This window comes from Sorex araneus, chromosome 11 (assembly GCF_027595985.1).
Source record: "Sorex araneus isolate mSorAra2 chromosome 11, mSorAra2.pri, whole genome shotgun sequence".
In the NCBI taxonomy this organism is placed as follows: domain Eukaryota; kingdom Metazoa; phylum Chordata; class Mammalia; order Eulipotyphla; family Soricidae; genus Sorex; species Sorex araneus.
This window is the reverse complement of record NC_073312.1, coordinates 55,832,854-55,849,857: the sequence shown is the minus strand read 5'-3', so window position 1 is coordinate 55,849,857 and position 17,004 is coordinate 55,832,854. Positions and strand designations below refer to the sequence as shown.

Below are 17,004 nucleotides of genomic sequence, written 5' to 3'. Positions count from 1 at the left end.
TACAATGCTCAAACACCCGTCCCTTCACCAGTGCCCATATTCCACCACCCAAAATTCCAGTATACCTCCCACCCCCCCAACCCCTCCCTGCATAGCTGATAAATTTCACTTCACTTTCTCTTTACCTTGATTGCATTCCATATTTCAACACAAAACTCACTATTGTTGGAGTTTCCCCCCAAGAAAGACAGCCCTACTAACAAGGAAGCATTTGATAATTAGTTTTCCATTGCTGAGAATGAAGAGATATGTAGCACCACTGTTTCAAGTACATAACTCTTTTTTTTTCCTTTTTCCATTTTTTTTCCCCTCATCCCCCTTCCAGATCCTCATAGTATGGTGGACACCATGCCGTGTTTCTTCCTGAAAAGGGGAAACAACCGGGAAAGAGGGATATTTCCTCTTCTCGGCTGGCGTGGGGCTGCTGCTAGTTCACAGTCTAGAGAATTGGCTGCTACTTTGATTACTTTCAATATTTCAACAAAAAACTCACTGTTATGATTTGGAGTTTCCCCCCAAAGTCAGACCTGCTAAAAAGGAACCATTTCACATTGCTAACAATTAAGCGATGTTAAGTCACGTGGACTTGGCAGCAGCAGTGTCCGTGTGGTTTTAGATTTCTGTATAAAGTCCAGGGAAAATTCTGCCAGAAATTGCATAGCCCATCTCACAGTCCCAGTGCATTGCTGTAAGAAGCTGGACTGGATGCCAAAATGTGTTAGGTCTTTGGAATCAAAGTCTTTAGTCGCAGAAGGTCCGTTTCGCTCTCAGCAGCTCCGGATTTATCTGGACCCAGGGCATGCCAGTTACACCCACTTCCCATGATTATCCAAGAGCCCCAAAGTGTAAAAACCATATACCTCTGGGTTAGGACTCTTAGAAGATGGCTCCCGCCACGTGAATGTTGCTGCCGCCGCCATTTCCTTGCAGAAAGGGTGGAGAGGAAAGATCCATCCCCAGGCAGTGCAGAGTTGTAGTCCAGCTCACAGTCCCAATGCATTGCTGTAAGAAACTGCGCTGGATGCCAAAGTGTGTTAGGTCTCTGGAATCAAAGTCTTTAATCAAAGAGGGTCCCTTAGTCTCACTTTAATCTCTGTTTGGATATTTTGTATTTATAATATATATCCAACTATTCCATCTGGAATTACCTTTTCTCAATAAAATTTTGAACATATTTGTTATTTAATTTTGTACATTTCAGAACTAATTACATTTTTTCTTAATATATAATTTCATACAAATTCTTTGTCAAGAACAATGTTACTACTAAATTATTTTATATATCACACTAATCTGTCTTCACTATTGTCTGTTTTTCTTTCCATTAACTTCAATTTCATTAAGAATAATGTATTTCTGGGCATGAAGATATCTTTCTCTGGGAATTTATTATTATAAAAAAGTGCTTGGAAAAAAGTCACCTAAGGTTTTCTGCATAGGAGGCAGGGTGGTTGAACTTCTACTCTTGGATGGTTTCTGCTGTCCAAGACATAATGAGAATAAATCTAGGTATTTTTTTCTAATTTTATTTTTTATAAGTTGTATTTATGGAAGGATGTTCAATGGAAGATTGCGGGTGGGCATCTATGATAAAGAAAAATTCAAGAAACATTCTTTCTGGGCCAATTCTTAGCAGGTCCTGAGTTTGCTGAGATAAATATTACACTTAGTTTGACAAAGTTTTAAAGTAATAAACCGTGATTTTTTTCCTACTCAGATAATGTAGCCAATGAAAGCAGGTATATGCTAGAAAACAGAGAAGAGACAATCCATAATAACAAGGAAAATTTTTATAGAAGAAGTGATTTTCTCATATTCTATAAAGATAGAAATAAAACAGAAAAAAGAGGGCATTAAAGTCAGTAGATAGCACAATAAACATAAGTTTACTTTGTGTGGCTAGAGTGTATACTTTGAGAGCGGGTAGAGTAGAGACACTAGACAGGAATGAGGTATGGCGACTCATACTTGGCTTAACAAGTAAAATTATTCTTGATCCATATATCACTTTAATTAATAACTAGTAAGTATATCATGAAAGAAGATAAAAATATGTTCAAATTGCTCACTTTTATGTGTTTTTGATAGTTACTAAATATTATTTATCCCTCTTTCAATATTGAGGCATGAATACACAATACTTATTTTCAATTCACTGCAACTAGGATGGTCTTGACTAATACAGTAATTGGTCAAAAAATACTAGCATTTAAAATGAAAATATATTAGTTACACAGGCGGGGGGGCTTAGGGTGGGGGGGCTAGGGGCGTGGGGGGGGTTGGTGTGGGAGGGGGCGGGGTGGAGCTATACTGGGATTCTTGATGGTGGAATATGAGCACTGGTGAAGGGATGGGTATTCGAGCATTGTATAACTGAGATTTAAACCTGAAAACTTTGTAACTTTCCACATGGTGACTCAATAAAAAATTTTAAAAAAAAATCACAATTTTAAGATATTCTCAATCTGATAATTTTGAAATCCTAGCCACATATGACTGGTTCTGAGGTTTGCTTAATGTCTTAAAGTTGATGTTGTTTTGTTGCTTATAATATACCTTTCTTTTGGTTTTTCTTTTTGGGTCACACCTTACATTGCTTGGGGCTGACTCCTGGCTCTGTGCTCAGGGATCACTCCTGGTGGGGTTTGGGGGACTATATGAAGTGCTGGAGATAGAACCCGGGTAGGCCGCAAGGAAGGCAAGCACCAATCTCACTGTACTATTGCGCTGGTCCTGCTTGTAATTCTTTTAAAGGTCCAAATCATTAATGAGTCTGTGCCTCTAGTATATAAACTCCAGTTGTTCTTTCTCCTTTCCTCTTAGATAGAAAAGGATAGAAAGAGGGGGCTGGTATTTGGTATTTTCTTTTCTTAGGTAGCTCATAAAATCCTGAAGGTCAGTGCTGGTAGGAAGTTTCTCTTGAGCTCAGGCTTTGTTAAGAATAGAATGTTCTGGGCTGGAATGATATAATACTGTTGTAGGTGGGATGCTTGTCTCGTACCCTGGTTCAATCCCTGCAACTCCACATGACACCCCAGGGATATCAGGAGTGATTCCAAAGCGCATAGTCCAGAGTAAGCCCCGAGCACCACAGGTGTGGCCCCAGAACAAAACACATAAAGAATAGAGCGCTCTGAAGTATTTGAAAATGGGCAATATTTCCCTCCCTTGCTAGAAACATGATAAAATTTTCCTCTGATCTTTATTGTGAATATCTAGTAGAATTTCTATAGGTAAAACTGACAAGAGTTAAGGGCACTCTCCCATTCTGCTCCTCATTTTCATTTCTAGTCTTCCCCAGAATATTTTATTTCTCTGACTTGTTCACATGGAACTGCTAACTATTACCTATTACAGTCTATATTTTTTTCTGTCCTAGCACAGAGTCCTACATAGGTTTCTATTCTCGTAAGTTGTGTATATATCTGCTATCTACCTGTCTCTCTATATTTTGAAAGTGATTTTTCCTTATGTTTGTACTTCTTTGATGGATATAGGATGGATGTATTCTTTCTCAAATGAGTTCATCTTTTTTATGAATTGTTAGAATAGGGTATATAATTTTTAGCTCCTTCCATTCTGGACCCTACAGCAAATCTTTGAAAATGTAGATCATATCATGATGTAGTTTACTTAAAAATATCTGCCAGCAACTCTCTTGAATAGTAGTCAAAGCTGTTATGCCTGATAAGTTCTTTTATTGATACTTTCAATTTTTAAAAGAATTATTAAATCTTATTTTATATGCCACGGTTTAAAAAAAATAAAAAAATAAAAAAATAAAATGAAAATATAAAATATGTTTGTATATCTGAGAATTCCAAAACAGATATTTTATTGTCTTTATATATATTTATAAATAAGTATATACATGTATATATGTTTTGGGAGTTTTTTCTAGGCACAATACTGAGAAGTTTATTAGTTTTTTTTTTTGTAAAGGTCATATAGTAATATGATATTGGCAGTCCTGTGGATTGTACTACTTTTCTGTGTAGTCTAATATATATATATATATATTACATATATATAAATTTAGAGAAATCAATGGAGGGTGAGATAAAGTAACCTTCCTGACCTTTCTTGCATCCAGTGTGGATGAAGGGCTAAATTGCCCATTCTCTTCTCAAGAGGCTCTTCTTCTCATAATTCAACATCCAGAAAATTGACTGGTGGTTATATTCTTGTACAGATCTTTGAGTTGTCTCTTTACTTATGAATTGGATCCTGAATTATGGTTTAAATTTTAAATATTGTAATAAGGCATGTGGTGTAAAGTTTTATTTCCCGCTTTTATCTAGTTTTTACCCTTGCTCTCACTTTATTCGTTTCTGGATATTTTCCTTTTTTTGTATATTTATAAATGAAATGGATGCAAATATATATGACATTTCATTTTCTGACATTTAACATACTATGTTCACATTTTTTGCATTTTGTAAAACAACTCAGTTTAGACACATGTTTTAAGACTACTTTATTCATCAGCTATTTATTGAGTGCACTTTATCCAGGGCACATTCTGGCCTTAGAGGAATATATAAAGAAGCTTGGAACACATAAATCTTTGGCCTCAGATAATTTACAATCTTCAGACTGAGAGCATGAGTGAACATTATATGTGATGTTTATAAAACATGTTACTTCTTGGCTTCAATACAAAACAATTCTGGGCTCCTAAAACTAAAGAACATGGATATTACTCTTTACAGACAGTTACTGTGGGCCACTACATAGCTCTGCAATTCTTGAACCAAAGACCTACGTCTTATTTCTCTTAATAACTTCCTTTGGATTCTATGGTTGAAGAATGAATCTATACTTATTTATTATTATTTTATTATTCATTTTTTTTACAAGTAATTGAATGGTTCTTGTTATTTCTATTCACTCACATATTTTTCTCTTAGAAACTGGTTCAACTTTTATTTGTTCACTGTATCACTGTCATCCCATCATTCATTGATTTACTTGAGCAGGTGCCAATAACATCTCCATTCATTCCAGAATCTGAGATTTTAGCAGCCTCTCCTTACTCATCTTTCCCAACAACTGGAGGCTCTTTTCAGGGTCAGGGGAATGAGACCTGTTATTGTTACTGTTTCTGGCATATCAAATACTCCATGAGGAACTTGCCAGGCTTTGCCATGCGGGCAGGATACTCTCCGTAGCTTGCAGGGATCTCTGAGAGGCATATATATTTATTTCCCTCTATGATTATGTAAGTGGCTGCACGGTCCAGGAATATGTTCACTTATGTGTGAAGCCCTGCACAAGCATGCGGAAAGTGGCCTGGAGTGTGGCAGGGGTTGGGTAGTGGAGGTCAGCTAACAGGGCTGGGTCCTTTGGGGCAGGGAGAACTCTCACCCACCCTCCTCTGGGCCGCCCCAAGTGAAAACACAGAGTCAGGTAGCATGGTTATGGGGGCCTCATTTTATTCTTCCTTCCGGGAGAAGCAGCCATGAGTTTTGGAGGGTGGCCGATGAGGAGATTATCTGGCTCTGGCAGGAGGTGGATTATGGGTGTGACTTTTACGTATTATATGTTATAATATCATATTTTTAGAACCATATGCTTATGTTGGGATGCTATTTCACACCTCTTAAAAGTACGTTACCACATAATCATACCACATAATAATACTAAAATAATACTTTGTATTAGTTTTTCTTTTAATAATTTGTCTCATTAGTGAACTTCTTCAAGTATTATCTACAAACATGCCACACATAATTATATTATAACTATGGCTATTTATATAGCTTTGCTCTTTCTCATTTTCAATCCTATCTAGAAAAGCACCTTGAAGAAAGAAACTGCTGCTATGTTTTATTCCCTCATTTAGCACAACTATTGTTAATCTATAAATGTCTCTGACTTACTATTTTTGAAGGAACAAAGAGAGAGAAAAATAGATGTAAAATATAAGGTCTTAAGGGACAAGCAGCAGAAATGAATCCGGGATGACAAAACTTGTCTAAAAAGTCCAGGTTAATTATAGAAAGGGTAAAGGATCTGCTGTGAATGAAGGCATACACTTAATTCTAAGTAAAAAGTGGTTTTGCCAAAACATGAAAACTTTGTGCTTGTAACCTAAGAGACCCTTCTTTACTTCAAGGACAACATATAAGGCCTTTGTGTGGAGATATGCCATTATTTTAGCTTTAATTTGGGTGCACATAAATAATTCCCATGACATAAATAGATGAATGTATAAGGAGAACCAAGCTTTTGACAAATCAGTGAGGAAATCATTGTAAATGTAGAAGTGATCAACAAAGAACAGCCCTGATTGATATGTCAGGGACTTATCTAATGAGTCTAAGATATTTTAGATCTGAAAATATTGCAGCTAGAAATTTCTTCAGTATTAACAAGAATCAAAAGGAACAATTCTAGATCTTTGAGATTTGAACTTCCTTTCACAGTACGAGCATACTTTTCATGAAGTAGTGCTTGCCAAATTCCTTATTATTCATGCCCATGTGCATAATAAATCACCAAATTTTAATAAACAATTAATAAACCTTGAAATTGTCTTGTAAATAGCACACTCTGGATGGCTATAATCAATTTGATTTATATCGCCATCACTGTAGTGGTCTGTATACTACAGCCCTATCATGCTCACAAAGTGCCTCCTAGGAGAGCACTTTATGACTCAGTAGTGTACATTCAGCATTTTAAAGACAAAGCCTTCACATTTTAATTAGCATGGATATCATAGCCCTCAACTGTTTGTACATTCATTATCATAGATGCTTGACAAGATATTAGAAATGTTTAAATCAATGAATTAATCATCATTACTGATTGGCAGATGTCATTCTTAATGCATGCTTAACATGGGGAGAGTTGGCTGCTCATGAATTAATTCAATTTTTTCTTTTCATAGAAAACAAATGAATATACTGTACACTGTTTTCAAGTCTGTGATCAGTTAATGTATTGTTATAGTAGAGTGATAAAATTTGATGCAGAATTTCATGAATTTCATTTCTACAATTTATTAGATGATATATCTGCTGTTGTATAATTTTGTTTGAATCTCTAAATCCTCGCTAAATATATACATATATTCTTTTCTCCTTTCTTTCTTCCATTTTTCTTATCTGCTTCCATTGATGACTCTATACTTTTGACTCCAGACTGGCAATATGAGGGTAAGATGACAAAAATAAAACCCCAAACAACCTCATGAGCATTGCTTGTCTGTCTTTGTTTTATTCTCCTTAGAACATTATTAAAATTCTATTCACTGTCTTTAATTAGACCCTTCATCACAATTAAAGTCCAATTATGTTTGTTTCTGTTGTGAAGCTTTAATTACAATTTATCCTTGTTAATCATTCCTTTATGTTATTTCTTTGGGTTAAATTATCATCCCATTATCTCTGTCCTGAAGGACTTACGCTCTCCAGTGATCTTTGCTGGTGTTTTCTCAGTAATATTTCAATAGTTTCGTGGTGTAAAAAAAGTACTGCTTTATGATGTGGTAAGGAATCAATGCGCTTCTTATAAAATAATAATTTAAAAATTATTCTAATAAATCATGATATTAATTTGATTTGAGGAGTTTTCTTTTTAAAATCCAATATACATTTCAGAGAAGTTATTCTCACAATTGAATGCCACATTAGTTGTGACTTCTTACTTTTGGTTGTTTTCTCTCTTCAGATTGCAAACTAGCTAGGGGAGGACCACCTGCTACCATAGTTGCTATTGATGAAGAGAGTCGAAATGGTAAGTGTCTTACAAACAACTAGTCTAAGAGGTATTTCATTTTAATTCTATCACTGGGTTTGTTATATATGGACTACTAAATGAAAACTTCAAACTAATGCCACAAAGAGCTTCCTTTTTAGTCTTCCCTTATGAATTTAAAGTGGCCCATTGTCTGGAAAAGTTTTAATTGCAGTTCATAATGAAACACACTTCATTGACAAGGAATACTTAGTTCTTATTGCCAAAGAGACATCTGACTTAAAATTGATTAGAGAATATATTGGATATGGTCTGTAATTTTTCTTTGATAGGGTTCATTATTATGCATACAGTTATATAGTCATCTAAATGGCAGTTATTGATTTCTTTTACAAATAAAGTTGACCTTAAGTCAGGTTTTCATTGTTAACTTAAATTGGTGATAATATTTCAAGATTATAATTTATAACCTAGTAGACACGCTACTTGGGAATAGATCTTTTTAAAAAATGAAAATATTTATTAATGAAGAACCTGAAAGTCTATTGTATTGGAAGAGGTTTTTGAGGTTGCTTTTCATAATTAATGATAAATGACTATATTACATTTTTAAAAAGATAGCTTCCTTATAAAAATAAACAGTAAACATGAGTATGAGTATGATTTTTTTTTGTAAACCTTAAAATATGAATAGTTAAAAGGTAATGAGGTGGCTGGAACAATAGGACAGCAGGTAGGGCATTTGCCTTGCCAACCCAGGTTCAATTTCCAGCATCTATATGGTCCCCTGAGCACCACCAGGAGTAATTCCTGAGTCCATGACCAGGAGTAACCCCTGAGCATCGCTGGGTTTGACCCAAAAAGAAAAAATAAATAAATAAATAAATAAGGTAATGAAGAAATGGTGATGAGATCGTAAATTTTGATTGATTTCTTTGAAAACTAGTGTGAAAATTAGCAATAGGATAGAACTACAGATTTCTTTAGTATTATAGTCACTTATTTCACAGTTTAAATAGGTATGCTTGTGCTGTGGACTGTAGTTTCAGGTCTCAAGCTGCCATCCTATGTACAGGTCCTTGGCTAAGGTCTACTGCTTGGGTCACTGAAGCTCCCATATGCCTGCCTTGCAATATCTGTTGTTCACCTGCTTTTTGTTCCTTTGGCTTTTACTTTGGTTTCTGTGACTACACAATAAAGGAACTATTGCATTTTCTGTCAGACAAAGATGTAGGGTCAGAAAGGGCTCTCATTTCTTTCTGATATTCTGGAAGCAAGTATAGGGTCAAAGAGAAGTCGCCTGTCCTGTGCCCTCTTGTATATCTTAGTTGTTACTGCACACAGTTATTCCTGATGCCTGAGTGGTTTTCCCCAAGTTGAATCAGTTTTGTCATTTTAATTGAAACTCAGATCTACTTGTATTTCTTGAGGCTTTTTTTCCATTTCAAATGTTATGTGAGAATGGGCTCAGTTGGTCATTTCATCTACTATTTCAGTACTAGTTCTTCTACTGGGCTTATTTGATTGATATTGTGTTTGTTCTTTTAAAATGCTGGCATAAACGTTTTTTTCTTGCACATACTTTTGAATGAGCCGAAGTATCTTTAGTATTGTTTGCTTCTGATTGGTCTCTATTTGAAATTTTAGAGTCATTTAAAAATTGCAAAATTTTAAGTGTTTGATTATTTTTAAGTTCAATTCTTAGTGAACATAAAATCATTTTAAATGAATAAGATATGATGCCTTTATGTAAATTACAAGGAAATCATATGCATTAGCAGAGAATAAAATATACATAAACATACTATAATAGGAAAAGTGTGTCTCATGTGTAAAATTATGGTTTACTCGTCATTACTAATTTCTAAAAATTGTATTTTATTAATATTATGTAACGAGCCATGTTTCTGACCAAACTAATACATATTTTTATATTACTTAAAAACAATCTATACAACTTGTAAACCATTTGAAATAAAAGCTGAACACAACTAAAACAGTTATGAATAAGTAATTTTGTTTTATTATGATTCAATAAAAAGCTTACTCTGTCAAGCAAATAGAGCCACAGTAGCAATATGTTTTTAATCTCTCTTTGTGTTAATTAGACTTCACTTTATAAGGAGCTTAAGGACTCCACAAAAAGTTGCTAAAGCAGTGTTATATGGTGACATGTGGTGAAATTTCAATATTTGTTTTTTAGAAGAATGTAACGTGATACAGTGTAGTAATGTTGTTCTTTAATTGACATATTTTGTAGAAAGTGCCAACTGCTCAGAATGCTGCCAAAATTACTAGAGTGTTATCACAAGAGATATAAATACCAATCTAGAGACTAATGTTTCACATCTTTCCTTTAAATTACGTTTCTAAAAATATGATAATCGAATGAAACTCTTTGCCAGATATTTTAATGTAGTGTGTAATCATCCTTGTCTCAAAAGTCAAGAAAACAATCCATGAAAATGTTTTCTTTAGGCAATCCAAGAAATCTTTCAATAACAGTACATTTTAACCTGTTCCTAAAGTCTTATTTATTTTCTCCTTCATCTTTTAATTGGCTGTATGAAACATATGTATATCTAGCACTCATTTTTGGTGGGGCACCTTAAAAATAAGGTATAGACAGCCATCAAAAAGATCTTAAGCTATTACTTGTTTAGTATGTGATCATATCTTGAGAATTCAGGCTCCTGACAGAGAAACAGATTGAGAATATATCTGGTTCACTAATATAAAAATGACTCTTCTTTCTGCACTATAGATACACACACAATCTGCACAAGGATGATCATAACAGCTTTGTTCGTAATTCGCAAAACTTGGAAATAACCAAAATCTTTCACAGAAAATAAATGGATAAGTAAACAAGTATATATCTAGATATTAAAATATTGTTTAGTACAGAAAGAATAAGTGCACTATGAATCCCACAAAAAGATGAAAATCTTGAATATATGTTGCAGAGTAAAAGAAGACAATCTTAAAATGCCATATGCTATATAATTCCAGTTATAAAAAATTCTAAAAAAGACAAAACTGTAAGGACCAAAAGAATCAGTAGTTGCTAGGATATGGATGAGAAAGAAACAAGTAAAACTTAGAGGACTGGGGCTGGAGATATGGTAGAACGAAAGAACTTATAGGAATTTTGTGACAGGAAATATAGCATTCTAAGAATAGATGTATGTCATTATGTAAATGTTGAAACCTGTAGAATGCACACACAAATGAACACTCAGGCAAACGGTCAACTTTGTGTTATTATATAGTCAATGTAGGATCATTCTGAGAGAGAGAGAGAGAGAGAGAGAGAGAGAGACAGAGACAGAGACAGAGACAGAGACAGAGACAGAGACAGAGACAGAGACAGAGAAAGTAGGGCCATTGTGAAGAACCATGTTGATTAGGAAGAGTTGAGCAGGGGAATGCACTTTTGAGGACTGAGACTAGATGCAGAATCTCAGTATATTTCTCTAATATTTTTGTAAGCCTAAAACTATTCTAAAAGATAGCATTCTTAAAATCTTATGTAAAATATTTTCTAGTTTTGCCAGACACTGAATTGCTTATGACATTGATTCTTAGAAGAAGGAGAAAAACCAGATCACTGGGATGATTTAAAATCAGCTCTATAACATAACAGGCAAACCAGAGTCCCAAATATTTACGATTATAGAATGACATTCAAACAAACTCTATAATAACTATTCAGACTCACCTTATTAACTCAGAAACTGGATAAATAAATAAATACATTGATGATGGTGTTCCAAGATAAAAAGAAATTTATTTAAGTAATCCTTAGACTTTAGCACTTGATTTTACAAAAAGCAATGAATTAGGAGGCTTCTTATAGATTTAAGGTAGAAAAATATGTGTACTCTCAGAAAAATTGAGAAATGAGAGAGGATGATGAGTTTGAAAAATAGCTGTCAACAAAAGCTGACTTAACTGATTCAACTGATATGTTTACCATTCTTCCTCAGAAGATTCTGGGTATGAGCCAAGTTAAAAATTGAATAATTATACATACTTTCAGGAAGAAAGAAGAAGCCAGAGAAAAGAACAATAAATTTAACACTTCGTTTCTTTTCCTGGAATTTCTTTGGTTCAAGTGTACAATTAGAAATTGAATGACTACAAAAGTGGGATTTTCATCTGAAATTATTATGGCATTGAAGGAGATTTAGAACTTACTCTCCAACATCTTTTCCTTCTACTCAGAACCCCTTTTGGACCAGATTTGTAGCTCTGCAGTGATTTTCTAGCATGATGAAGCCACGGGTTCAACCCCCAACCCCCACACAAAAAACCAAAAAAGTAGTAAGATTGGAAGTGCATATTAAATATTTATGTTACCGATTTTATTTGTGTTTGTCCATTTATTCTGACTTAAAATTCTAGAAAAGACTTTGCAGCCCTCCACACCTCCAGGATGCTACATGGACTGTTTGCATTCATGAACAAAGAAGTCCTAAATAAAAAAGTTGTGTTCATTAAATTGCACACTGTCATATTGTCATCCTGTTGCTCATCCATTTATTCAAACAGGCACCAGTAACGTCTCTCATTGTGAGACTTACTTTTACTGTCTTTGGCATATCCAATATGCTATGGCTAGCTTGCCAGGCTCTGCTGTGCAGGCTTGATACTCTCGGTAGCTTGCCGGGCTCTCCGAGAGGGGACTTGCCCACATCCCAAAAAACAAAAACAACCAGTGTTGGTGTGGATGTGGGGAGAAAGGGACTCTTCTTCACTGCTGGTGGGAATGCCGACTAGTTCAGCCTTTTGGAAAACAATATGGGCAATTCTCAAAAAATTAGAAATTGAGCTTCCATTTGACCCAGCAATACCATTCCTAGAAATATATCCCGAAGAGGCAAAAAGGTATAGTAGAGATGGAGATGGCATCTGCATTTCTATGTTCATTGCAGCACTGTTTACAATAGCCAGAATCTGGAAAAAAAAACAGAGTTCCCCAAAACAGATGACTGGTTAAAGAAACTCTGGTACATATACACAATGGAATACTATGTAGCTGTCAGAAAACATGAAGTCATGAAATTTGCATATAAATGGATCAACATGGAAAGTATCATGTTGAGTGAAATGAGTCAGAAAGAGACAGACATAGAAAGATGGCACTATACATGGAATATAATATAACTGAGAAGTACAAGTTTGCAGTGATGCAATTTCTGGCAGATATCTCTCTGGACTTAAGTTACTAAAATACTAAAATACAGAAAACCAAAACTGTGAGGCAGCTAGTGTGGTCACTCGACCTCATATCTCTTCATTCTCAGCAATGGAAAACAAATTATCAAATTCTTCCTTTTCAGCAGGTCTGACTTTAGGGGGGAGAAATTCCAAACAATAATAGTGAGTTTTGTTGAAATATTGAATGTAATCAAAGTGAAAGTAAAGTGAAATTTATCAGTTACACAGCGGGGGTGGGGGGCTAGGAGTGTGGGAAGGGCTCGGGGTGTGGGGGGTGGGGTGGAGCTATACTGTGATACTTGGTAGTGGAATACGTGCACTGGTGAAGGGATGGGTGTTCGAGCATTGTATAACTGAGACTTAAACCTGAAAACTTTGTAACTTTCCGCATGGTGACTCAATAAAAATAAATAAATAAATAAAGATGTCCCTTTAAGATCTGGATGGAACTAGGAACCTGCTCTGAAACTCCTGGACAATAAAGCACTAGAAATCTTTTGCAGAGTAACTTAGCAAGGCAGTTTTTTTTTTTAAGCATCTAAGTAGAAAGGGGAGAATTTTATCTGTCATTATTTATGTGGAATATAAATTATATATTGAAAATCTCAAAAAACACAGCTAAAGATATGGATCTAACCAATGAACTCAGTAAAGTTTCAGAGTATAAAATAAATTTACAGAAATCAGTTGCATATATAATAACTAACATGAGGTATCTGAAAAAATTATCCTGTTCACAATCAAATTAAAATAAAATCCCAATAATAAATATACCCATAAAAGTAAAAAATCTGTTTAATGAAAGATATAAGACATATTAGAAAGAAACTTAAAAGGACAGGAATGAAAGAATACCTGTATTTAGAACTGAAACAGTTAATATGATTAGAAAGATCATGTTATCCAAACACGTATGTAGACTTGATATAATTCTTTTTAAATTCTAATGACATATTGAAATGGAGCAAATATAAAAACCATATGAAACTACAAAGAGCCCTAGTAACCAAAAGAAATATGAGAAATTTAATTTGTTTCAAATGTAGCTGCTAAAACATAAATCCATTATACTTGAATTATAGTAGTAGTATATTTAAAATGTCTAATAATATTTCCAGTTTAAAACAATATATAACATTTTACTGGAGAAATATTATAATAATTTGAGTTATTAATAATTCGAGTTATTGAATTATTAATTTTCTACTAGGAGCTTGAGAAATAGTACAGTAGATAAGGTGCTTGCCCTGTATACAGTCAACCTTAGTTCAATCCCTGGCACCACATATGGACTCCTGTATGGACTCCTGAGTACTACCAGGAGTGATCCCTGAACACAGAGTCAGGAGCAAACACAGAGTACTCTGGGTGTGGTCCAAAAGACAAAATAAATAAATGAATAAATGAATGCATGAATGATTGCTCCAGATAGCAGGTGAATATCCAGCTAATGGAAACCAGTGTTTTTAGCAGCACTGTTCTCAACATTTAGACCACTAATTTTTATGCTGAGTAGCCTAACAGTTTCAACACACACACACACACACACACACACACACACACACACACACACACACATATTCATCCAAGTTTCTCTGAGAGGAACCTGAGCCTCAGAAAGAAAGTTAATTTCACAGATCAAAATAAAAATAGCTACCAAGCAGCACTGCATGGACCAGAAAGTTAACCCCTGTTCCCATCACATTTTCAAGATGCAGGCTGTCATAGCTCAAACATTGATATTATTGATTCATCGACCTGCTTAATGTTTTGAAAAAATTTATTTTTTTCTCTGCTTTAACGTCTTTATGTATAAAATGAAAATAGATATATTCCCACTCCCAGGAAATTAAATGAGAATTTTCATGTGAAAATGCAAGCAAAAGTATATACTTTATACAGTATAAAATTATTAAATCAAATGCATAGATTATATATTATATTTAATACATAAATAATGGTATTTATTACTTCTTAAAAATGAAGTCTGTAAAATGAAATAGAAAAACTCTTACTCCAAAATTACATTGGGAAATTCTCAAACAATATAAGATTGATAGAGTATTTTTCAACTTTTAAGTATAAAATAAGTGCTTCAAATAATGCCAGAAACTTTGTATTTTTTTATGTATGCATATATTTCTTCATATATGCTTAAAAATAACTACTGCAGGGGCTGGAGCAATAGCACAGTGGGTAGGGCATTTGCCTTGCACAAGTCCAACCCGGGTTTGATTCCCAGCATCCCATATGGTCCCCTGAGCACTGCCAGGAGTAATTCCTGAGTGCATAAACCAGGAATAATCCCTGTGCATTGCCTGGTGTGACCCCAAAAGAAAAAAAACAAACTAAAAACAAGAAACAAAATACATTGTGCTGCATAATACTGATGGGCTCTTAACTTTTTTTTTTGTAACCAACATTTAATTCACGTGCAAGTTAAAAAAAAAACTAGTACATTTTTTTTAGGCAATTCAGTTTCAGAACACAGTTGGGTCAATTTAAAAATAGACTGTCTGCTTTGTTATATCACTAGAATCAAAGATATTCTATAATTCAATCTTCACCCTTAAAAATTTAGGTCAAAGGAGTGATTATTTATTATAGTGTGTCTGGGGTGTGTTAGAAATCACTTATCACTAAGACTGAAATCTAGCCAAAGATCGATATTAAACAAGGACAATTGTCCTAGTCCCAAAGCCTGAAGATAAGGACAATTTATCCTCAGATTATTCTTCCACTTCAAAGCCTATCAGGACCTTGTTTAGGTTTGCATATAAAACAATGTAACAACTCAGAATGGTGAAGTGTAGAACTAGAAAGGGAATTTAGGTTGATCTCCTTAGCCACCAGAGGAAATTCCTGATGTTGGTTAGGACTGGTCCAGTCTGTTATTAGCACCTCTGCAGTATGGATGCTGGGAGGTGGGGGGTGGGGTCCACTAGTCCCAGGGGACTTCTCTCAAGCTGTGCCCAAAGTCAGTTTATTCTGCACAGTGCAGGAACTGCTCCCCATCATTGGTGTTCTCGGGGAGCTATTGAATACAGGCTGGACCAAGGCATTGCTCTTTGCAGGAAAAGTAAATCCTGAGAGTGTTCCAGGAATATCATCCTCCCTAGTAGAAAAGAATTTCCGGTGGGGATACTGAATTAAAATAGTTTTATTTAAAGGAATTTATTTAGAGAAATGTGAGGGGAGGGATAAAGAAAGGAGACAGAAGCAAAGACAGAGACAAAGACAGAGAGAAACAAGTGTTGAGTGGAAAAAACAGAGAACAGCTTTTAGGAAAGAGTTCTATACAATTTCTCCAAATTGCCTTAGTCTTCAGTTCTCTGCAGAGTTTCTTCATCTCCATACAAAGAGTTCAGGATTTACATCTCAAAGGGGAGCAATTCTCTTGCCTTTGGGATGCATCAAGATTGTGGTTTTGTTATTTCCCCAAAGCTCATTGCCCAGGTCTCCCCTTCTATCTGCCTGAAACTTTACAAACCCTTTGAGGACTCCTGAAATATTTCTCCCAAGAAACACAAGAATAGACCTTGGAATCATTAGAGAGGCAATTTTTCTTTTCTAGTAATACTTGACATTGAAAGTTGTCATTATATTTTTAGCTGAAGTGAAATGGAAGAGAACAATGTGGAATATGAGTCAGCAAGAAGTAAAACATTTTTATTGTGTATTTTAACATTTAAAGACATACATGCGATTCCTACTATTATCCAGGTTCTCATAATTTATTCCCAGGATAAAAACAGCATCTACCAGCATCTTCCTTTCCTATTCAATCTTTTTGCACCTTGTTTCTCTCTGACTTTACAGGTCAATTCACTGTCTCAAAAGTGATCATTCACTGTCTCAAAAGCAATCATATGAAGTGAAAACTGCCTGTGCCCTCTACTGTTATATCCTACTATAAGAAACTGATGAAGAGCAAGGAGATATAACAATTATAACTCATATTTACTAACTCACTTGTTTAGTTTTCCTGAAGCTTTAAACTATGTAAGATAAATTGAGAAGTTTGTAAAAGATCTATATCTTTGGGTCTCAAAATTATCAAAGATCCAAATTCTTTAA

At 34.7% G+C, this 17,004-nt stretch overlaps 1 protein-coding gene across 1 annotated transcript in view; it reads left to right on the top strand.

Annotated features, from left to right (window-relative positions):
- PCDH15 (protocadherin related 15) overlaps positions 1-17,004 on the top strand; it is a 1,456,321-nt gene that overhangs the window by 861,906 nt on the left and 577,411 nt on the right. The window contains exon 5 of the mRNA XM_055118856.1: positions 7,678-7,743. Coding sequence (XP_054974831.1) covers positions 7,678-7,743 — 66 coding nt within the window. The remainder of the gene's footprint in view (positions 1-7,677; positions 7,744-17,004) is intronic.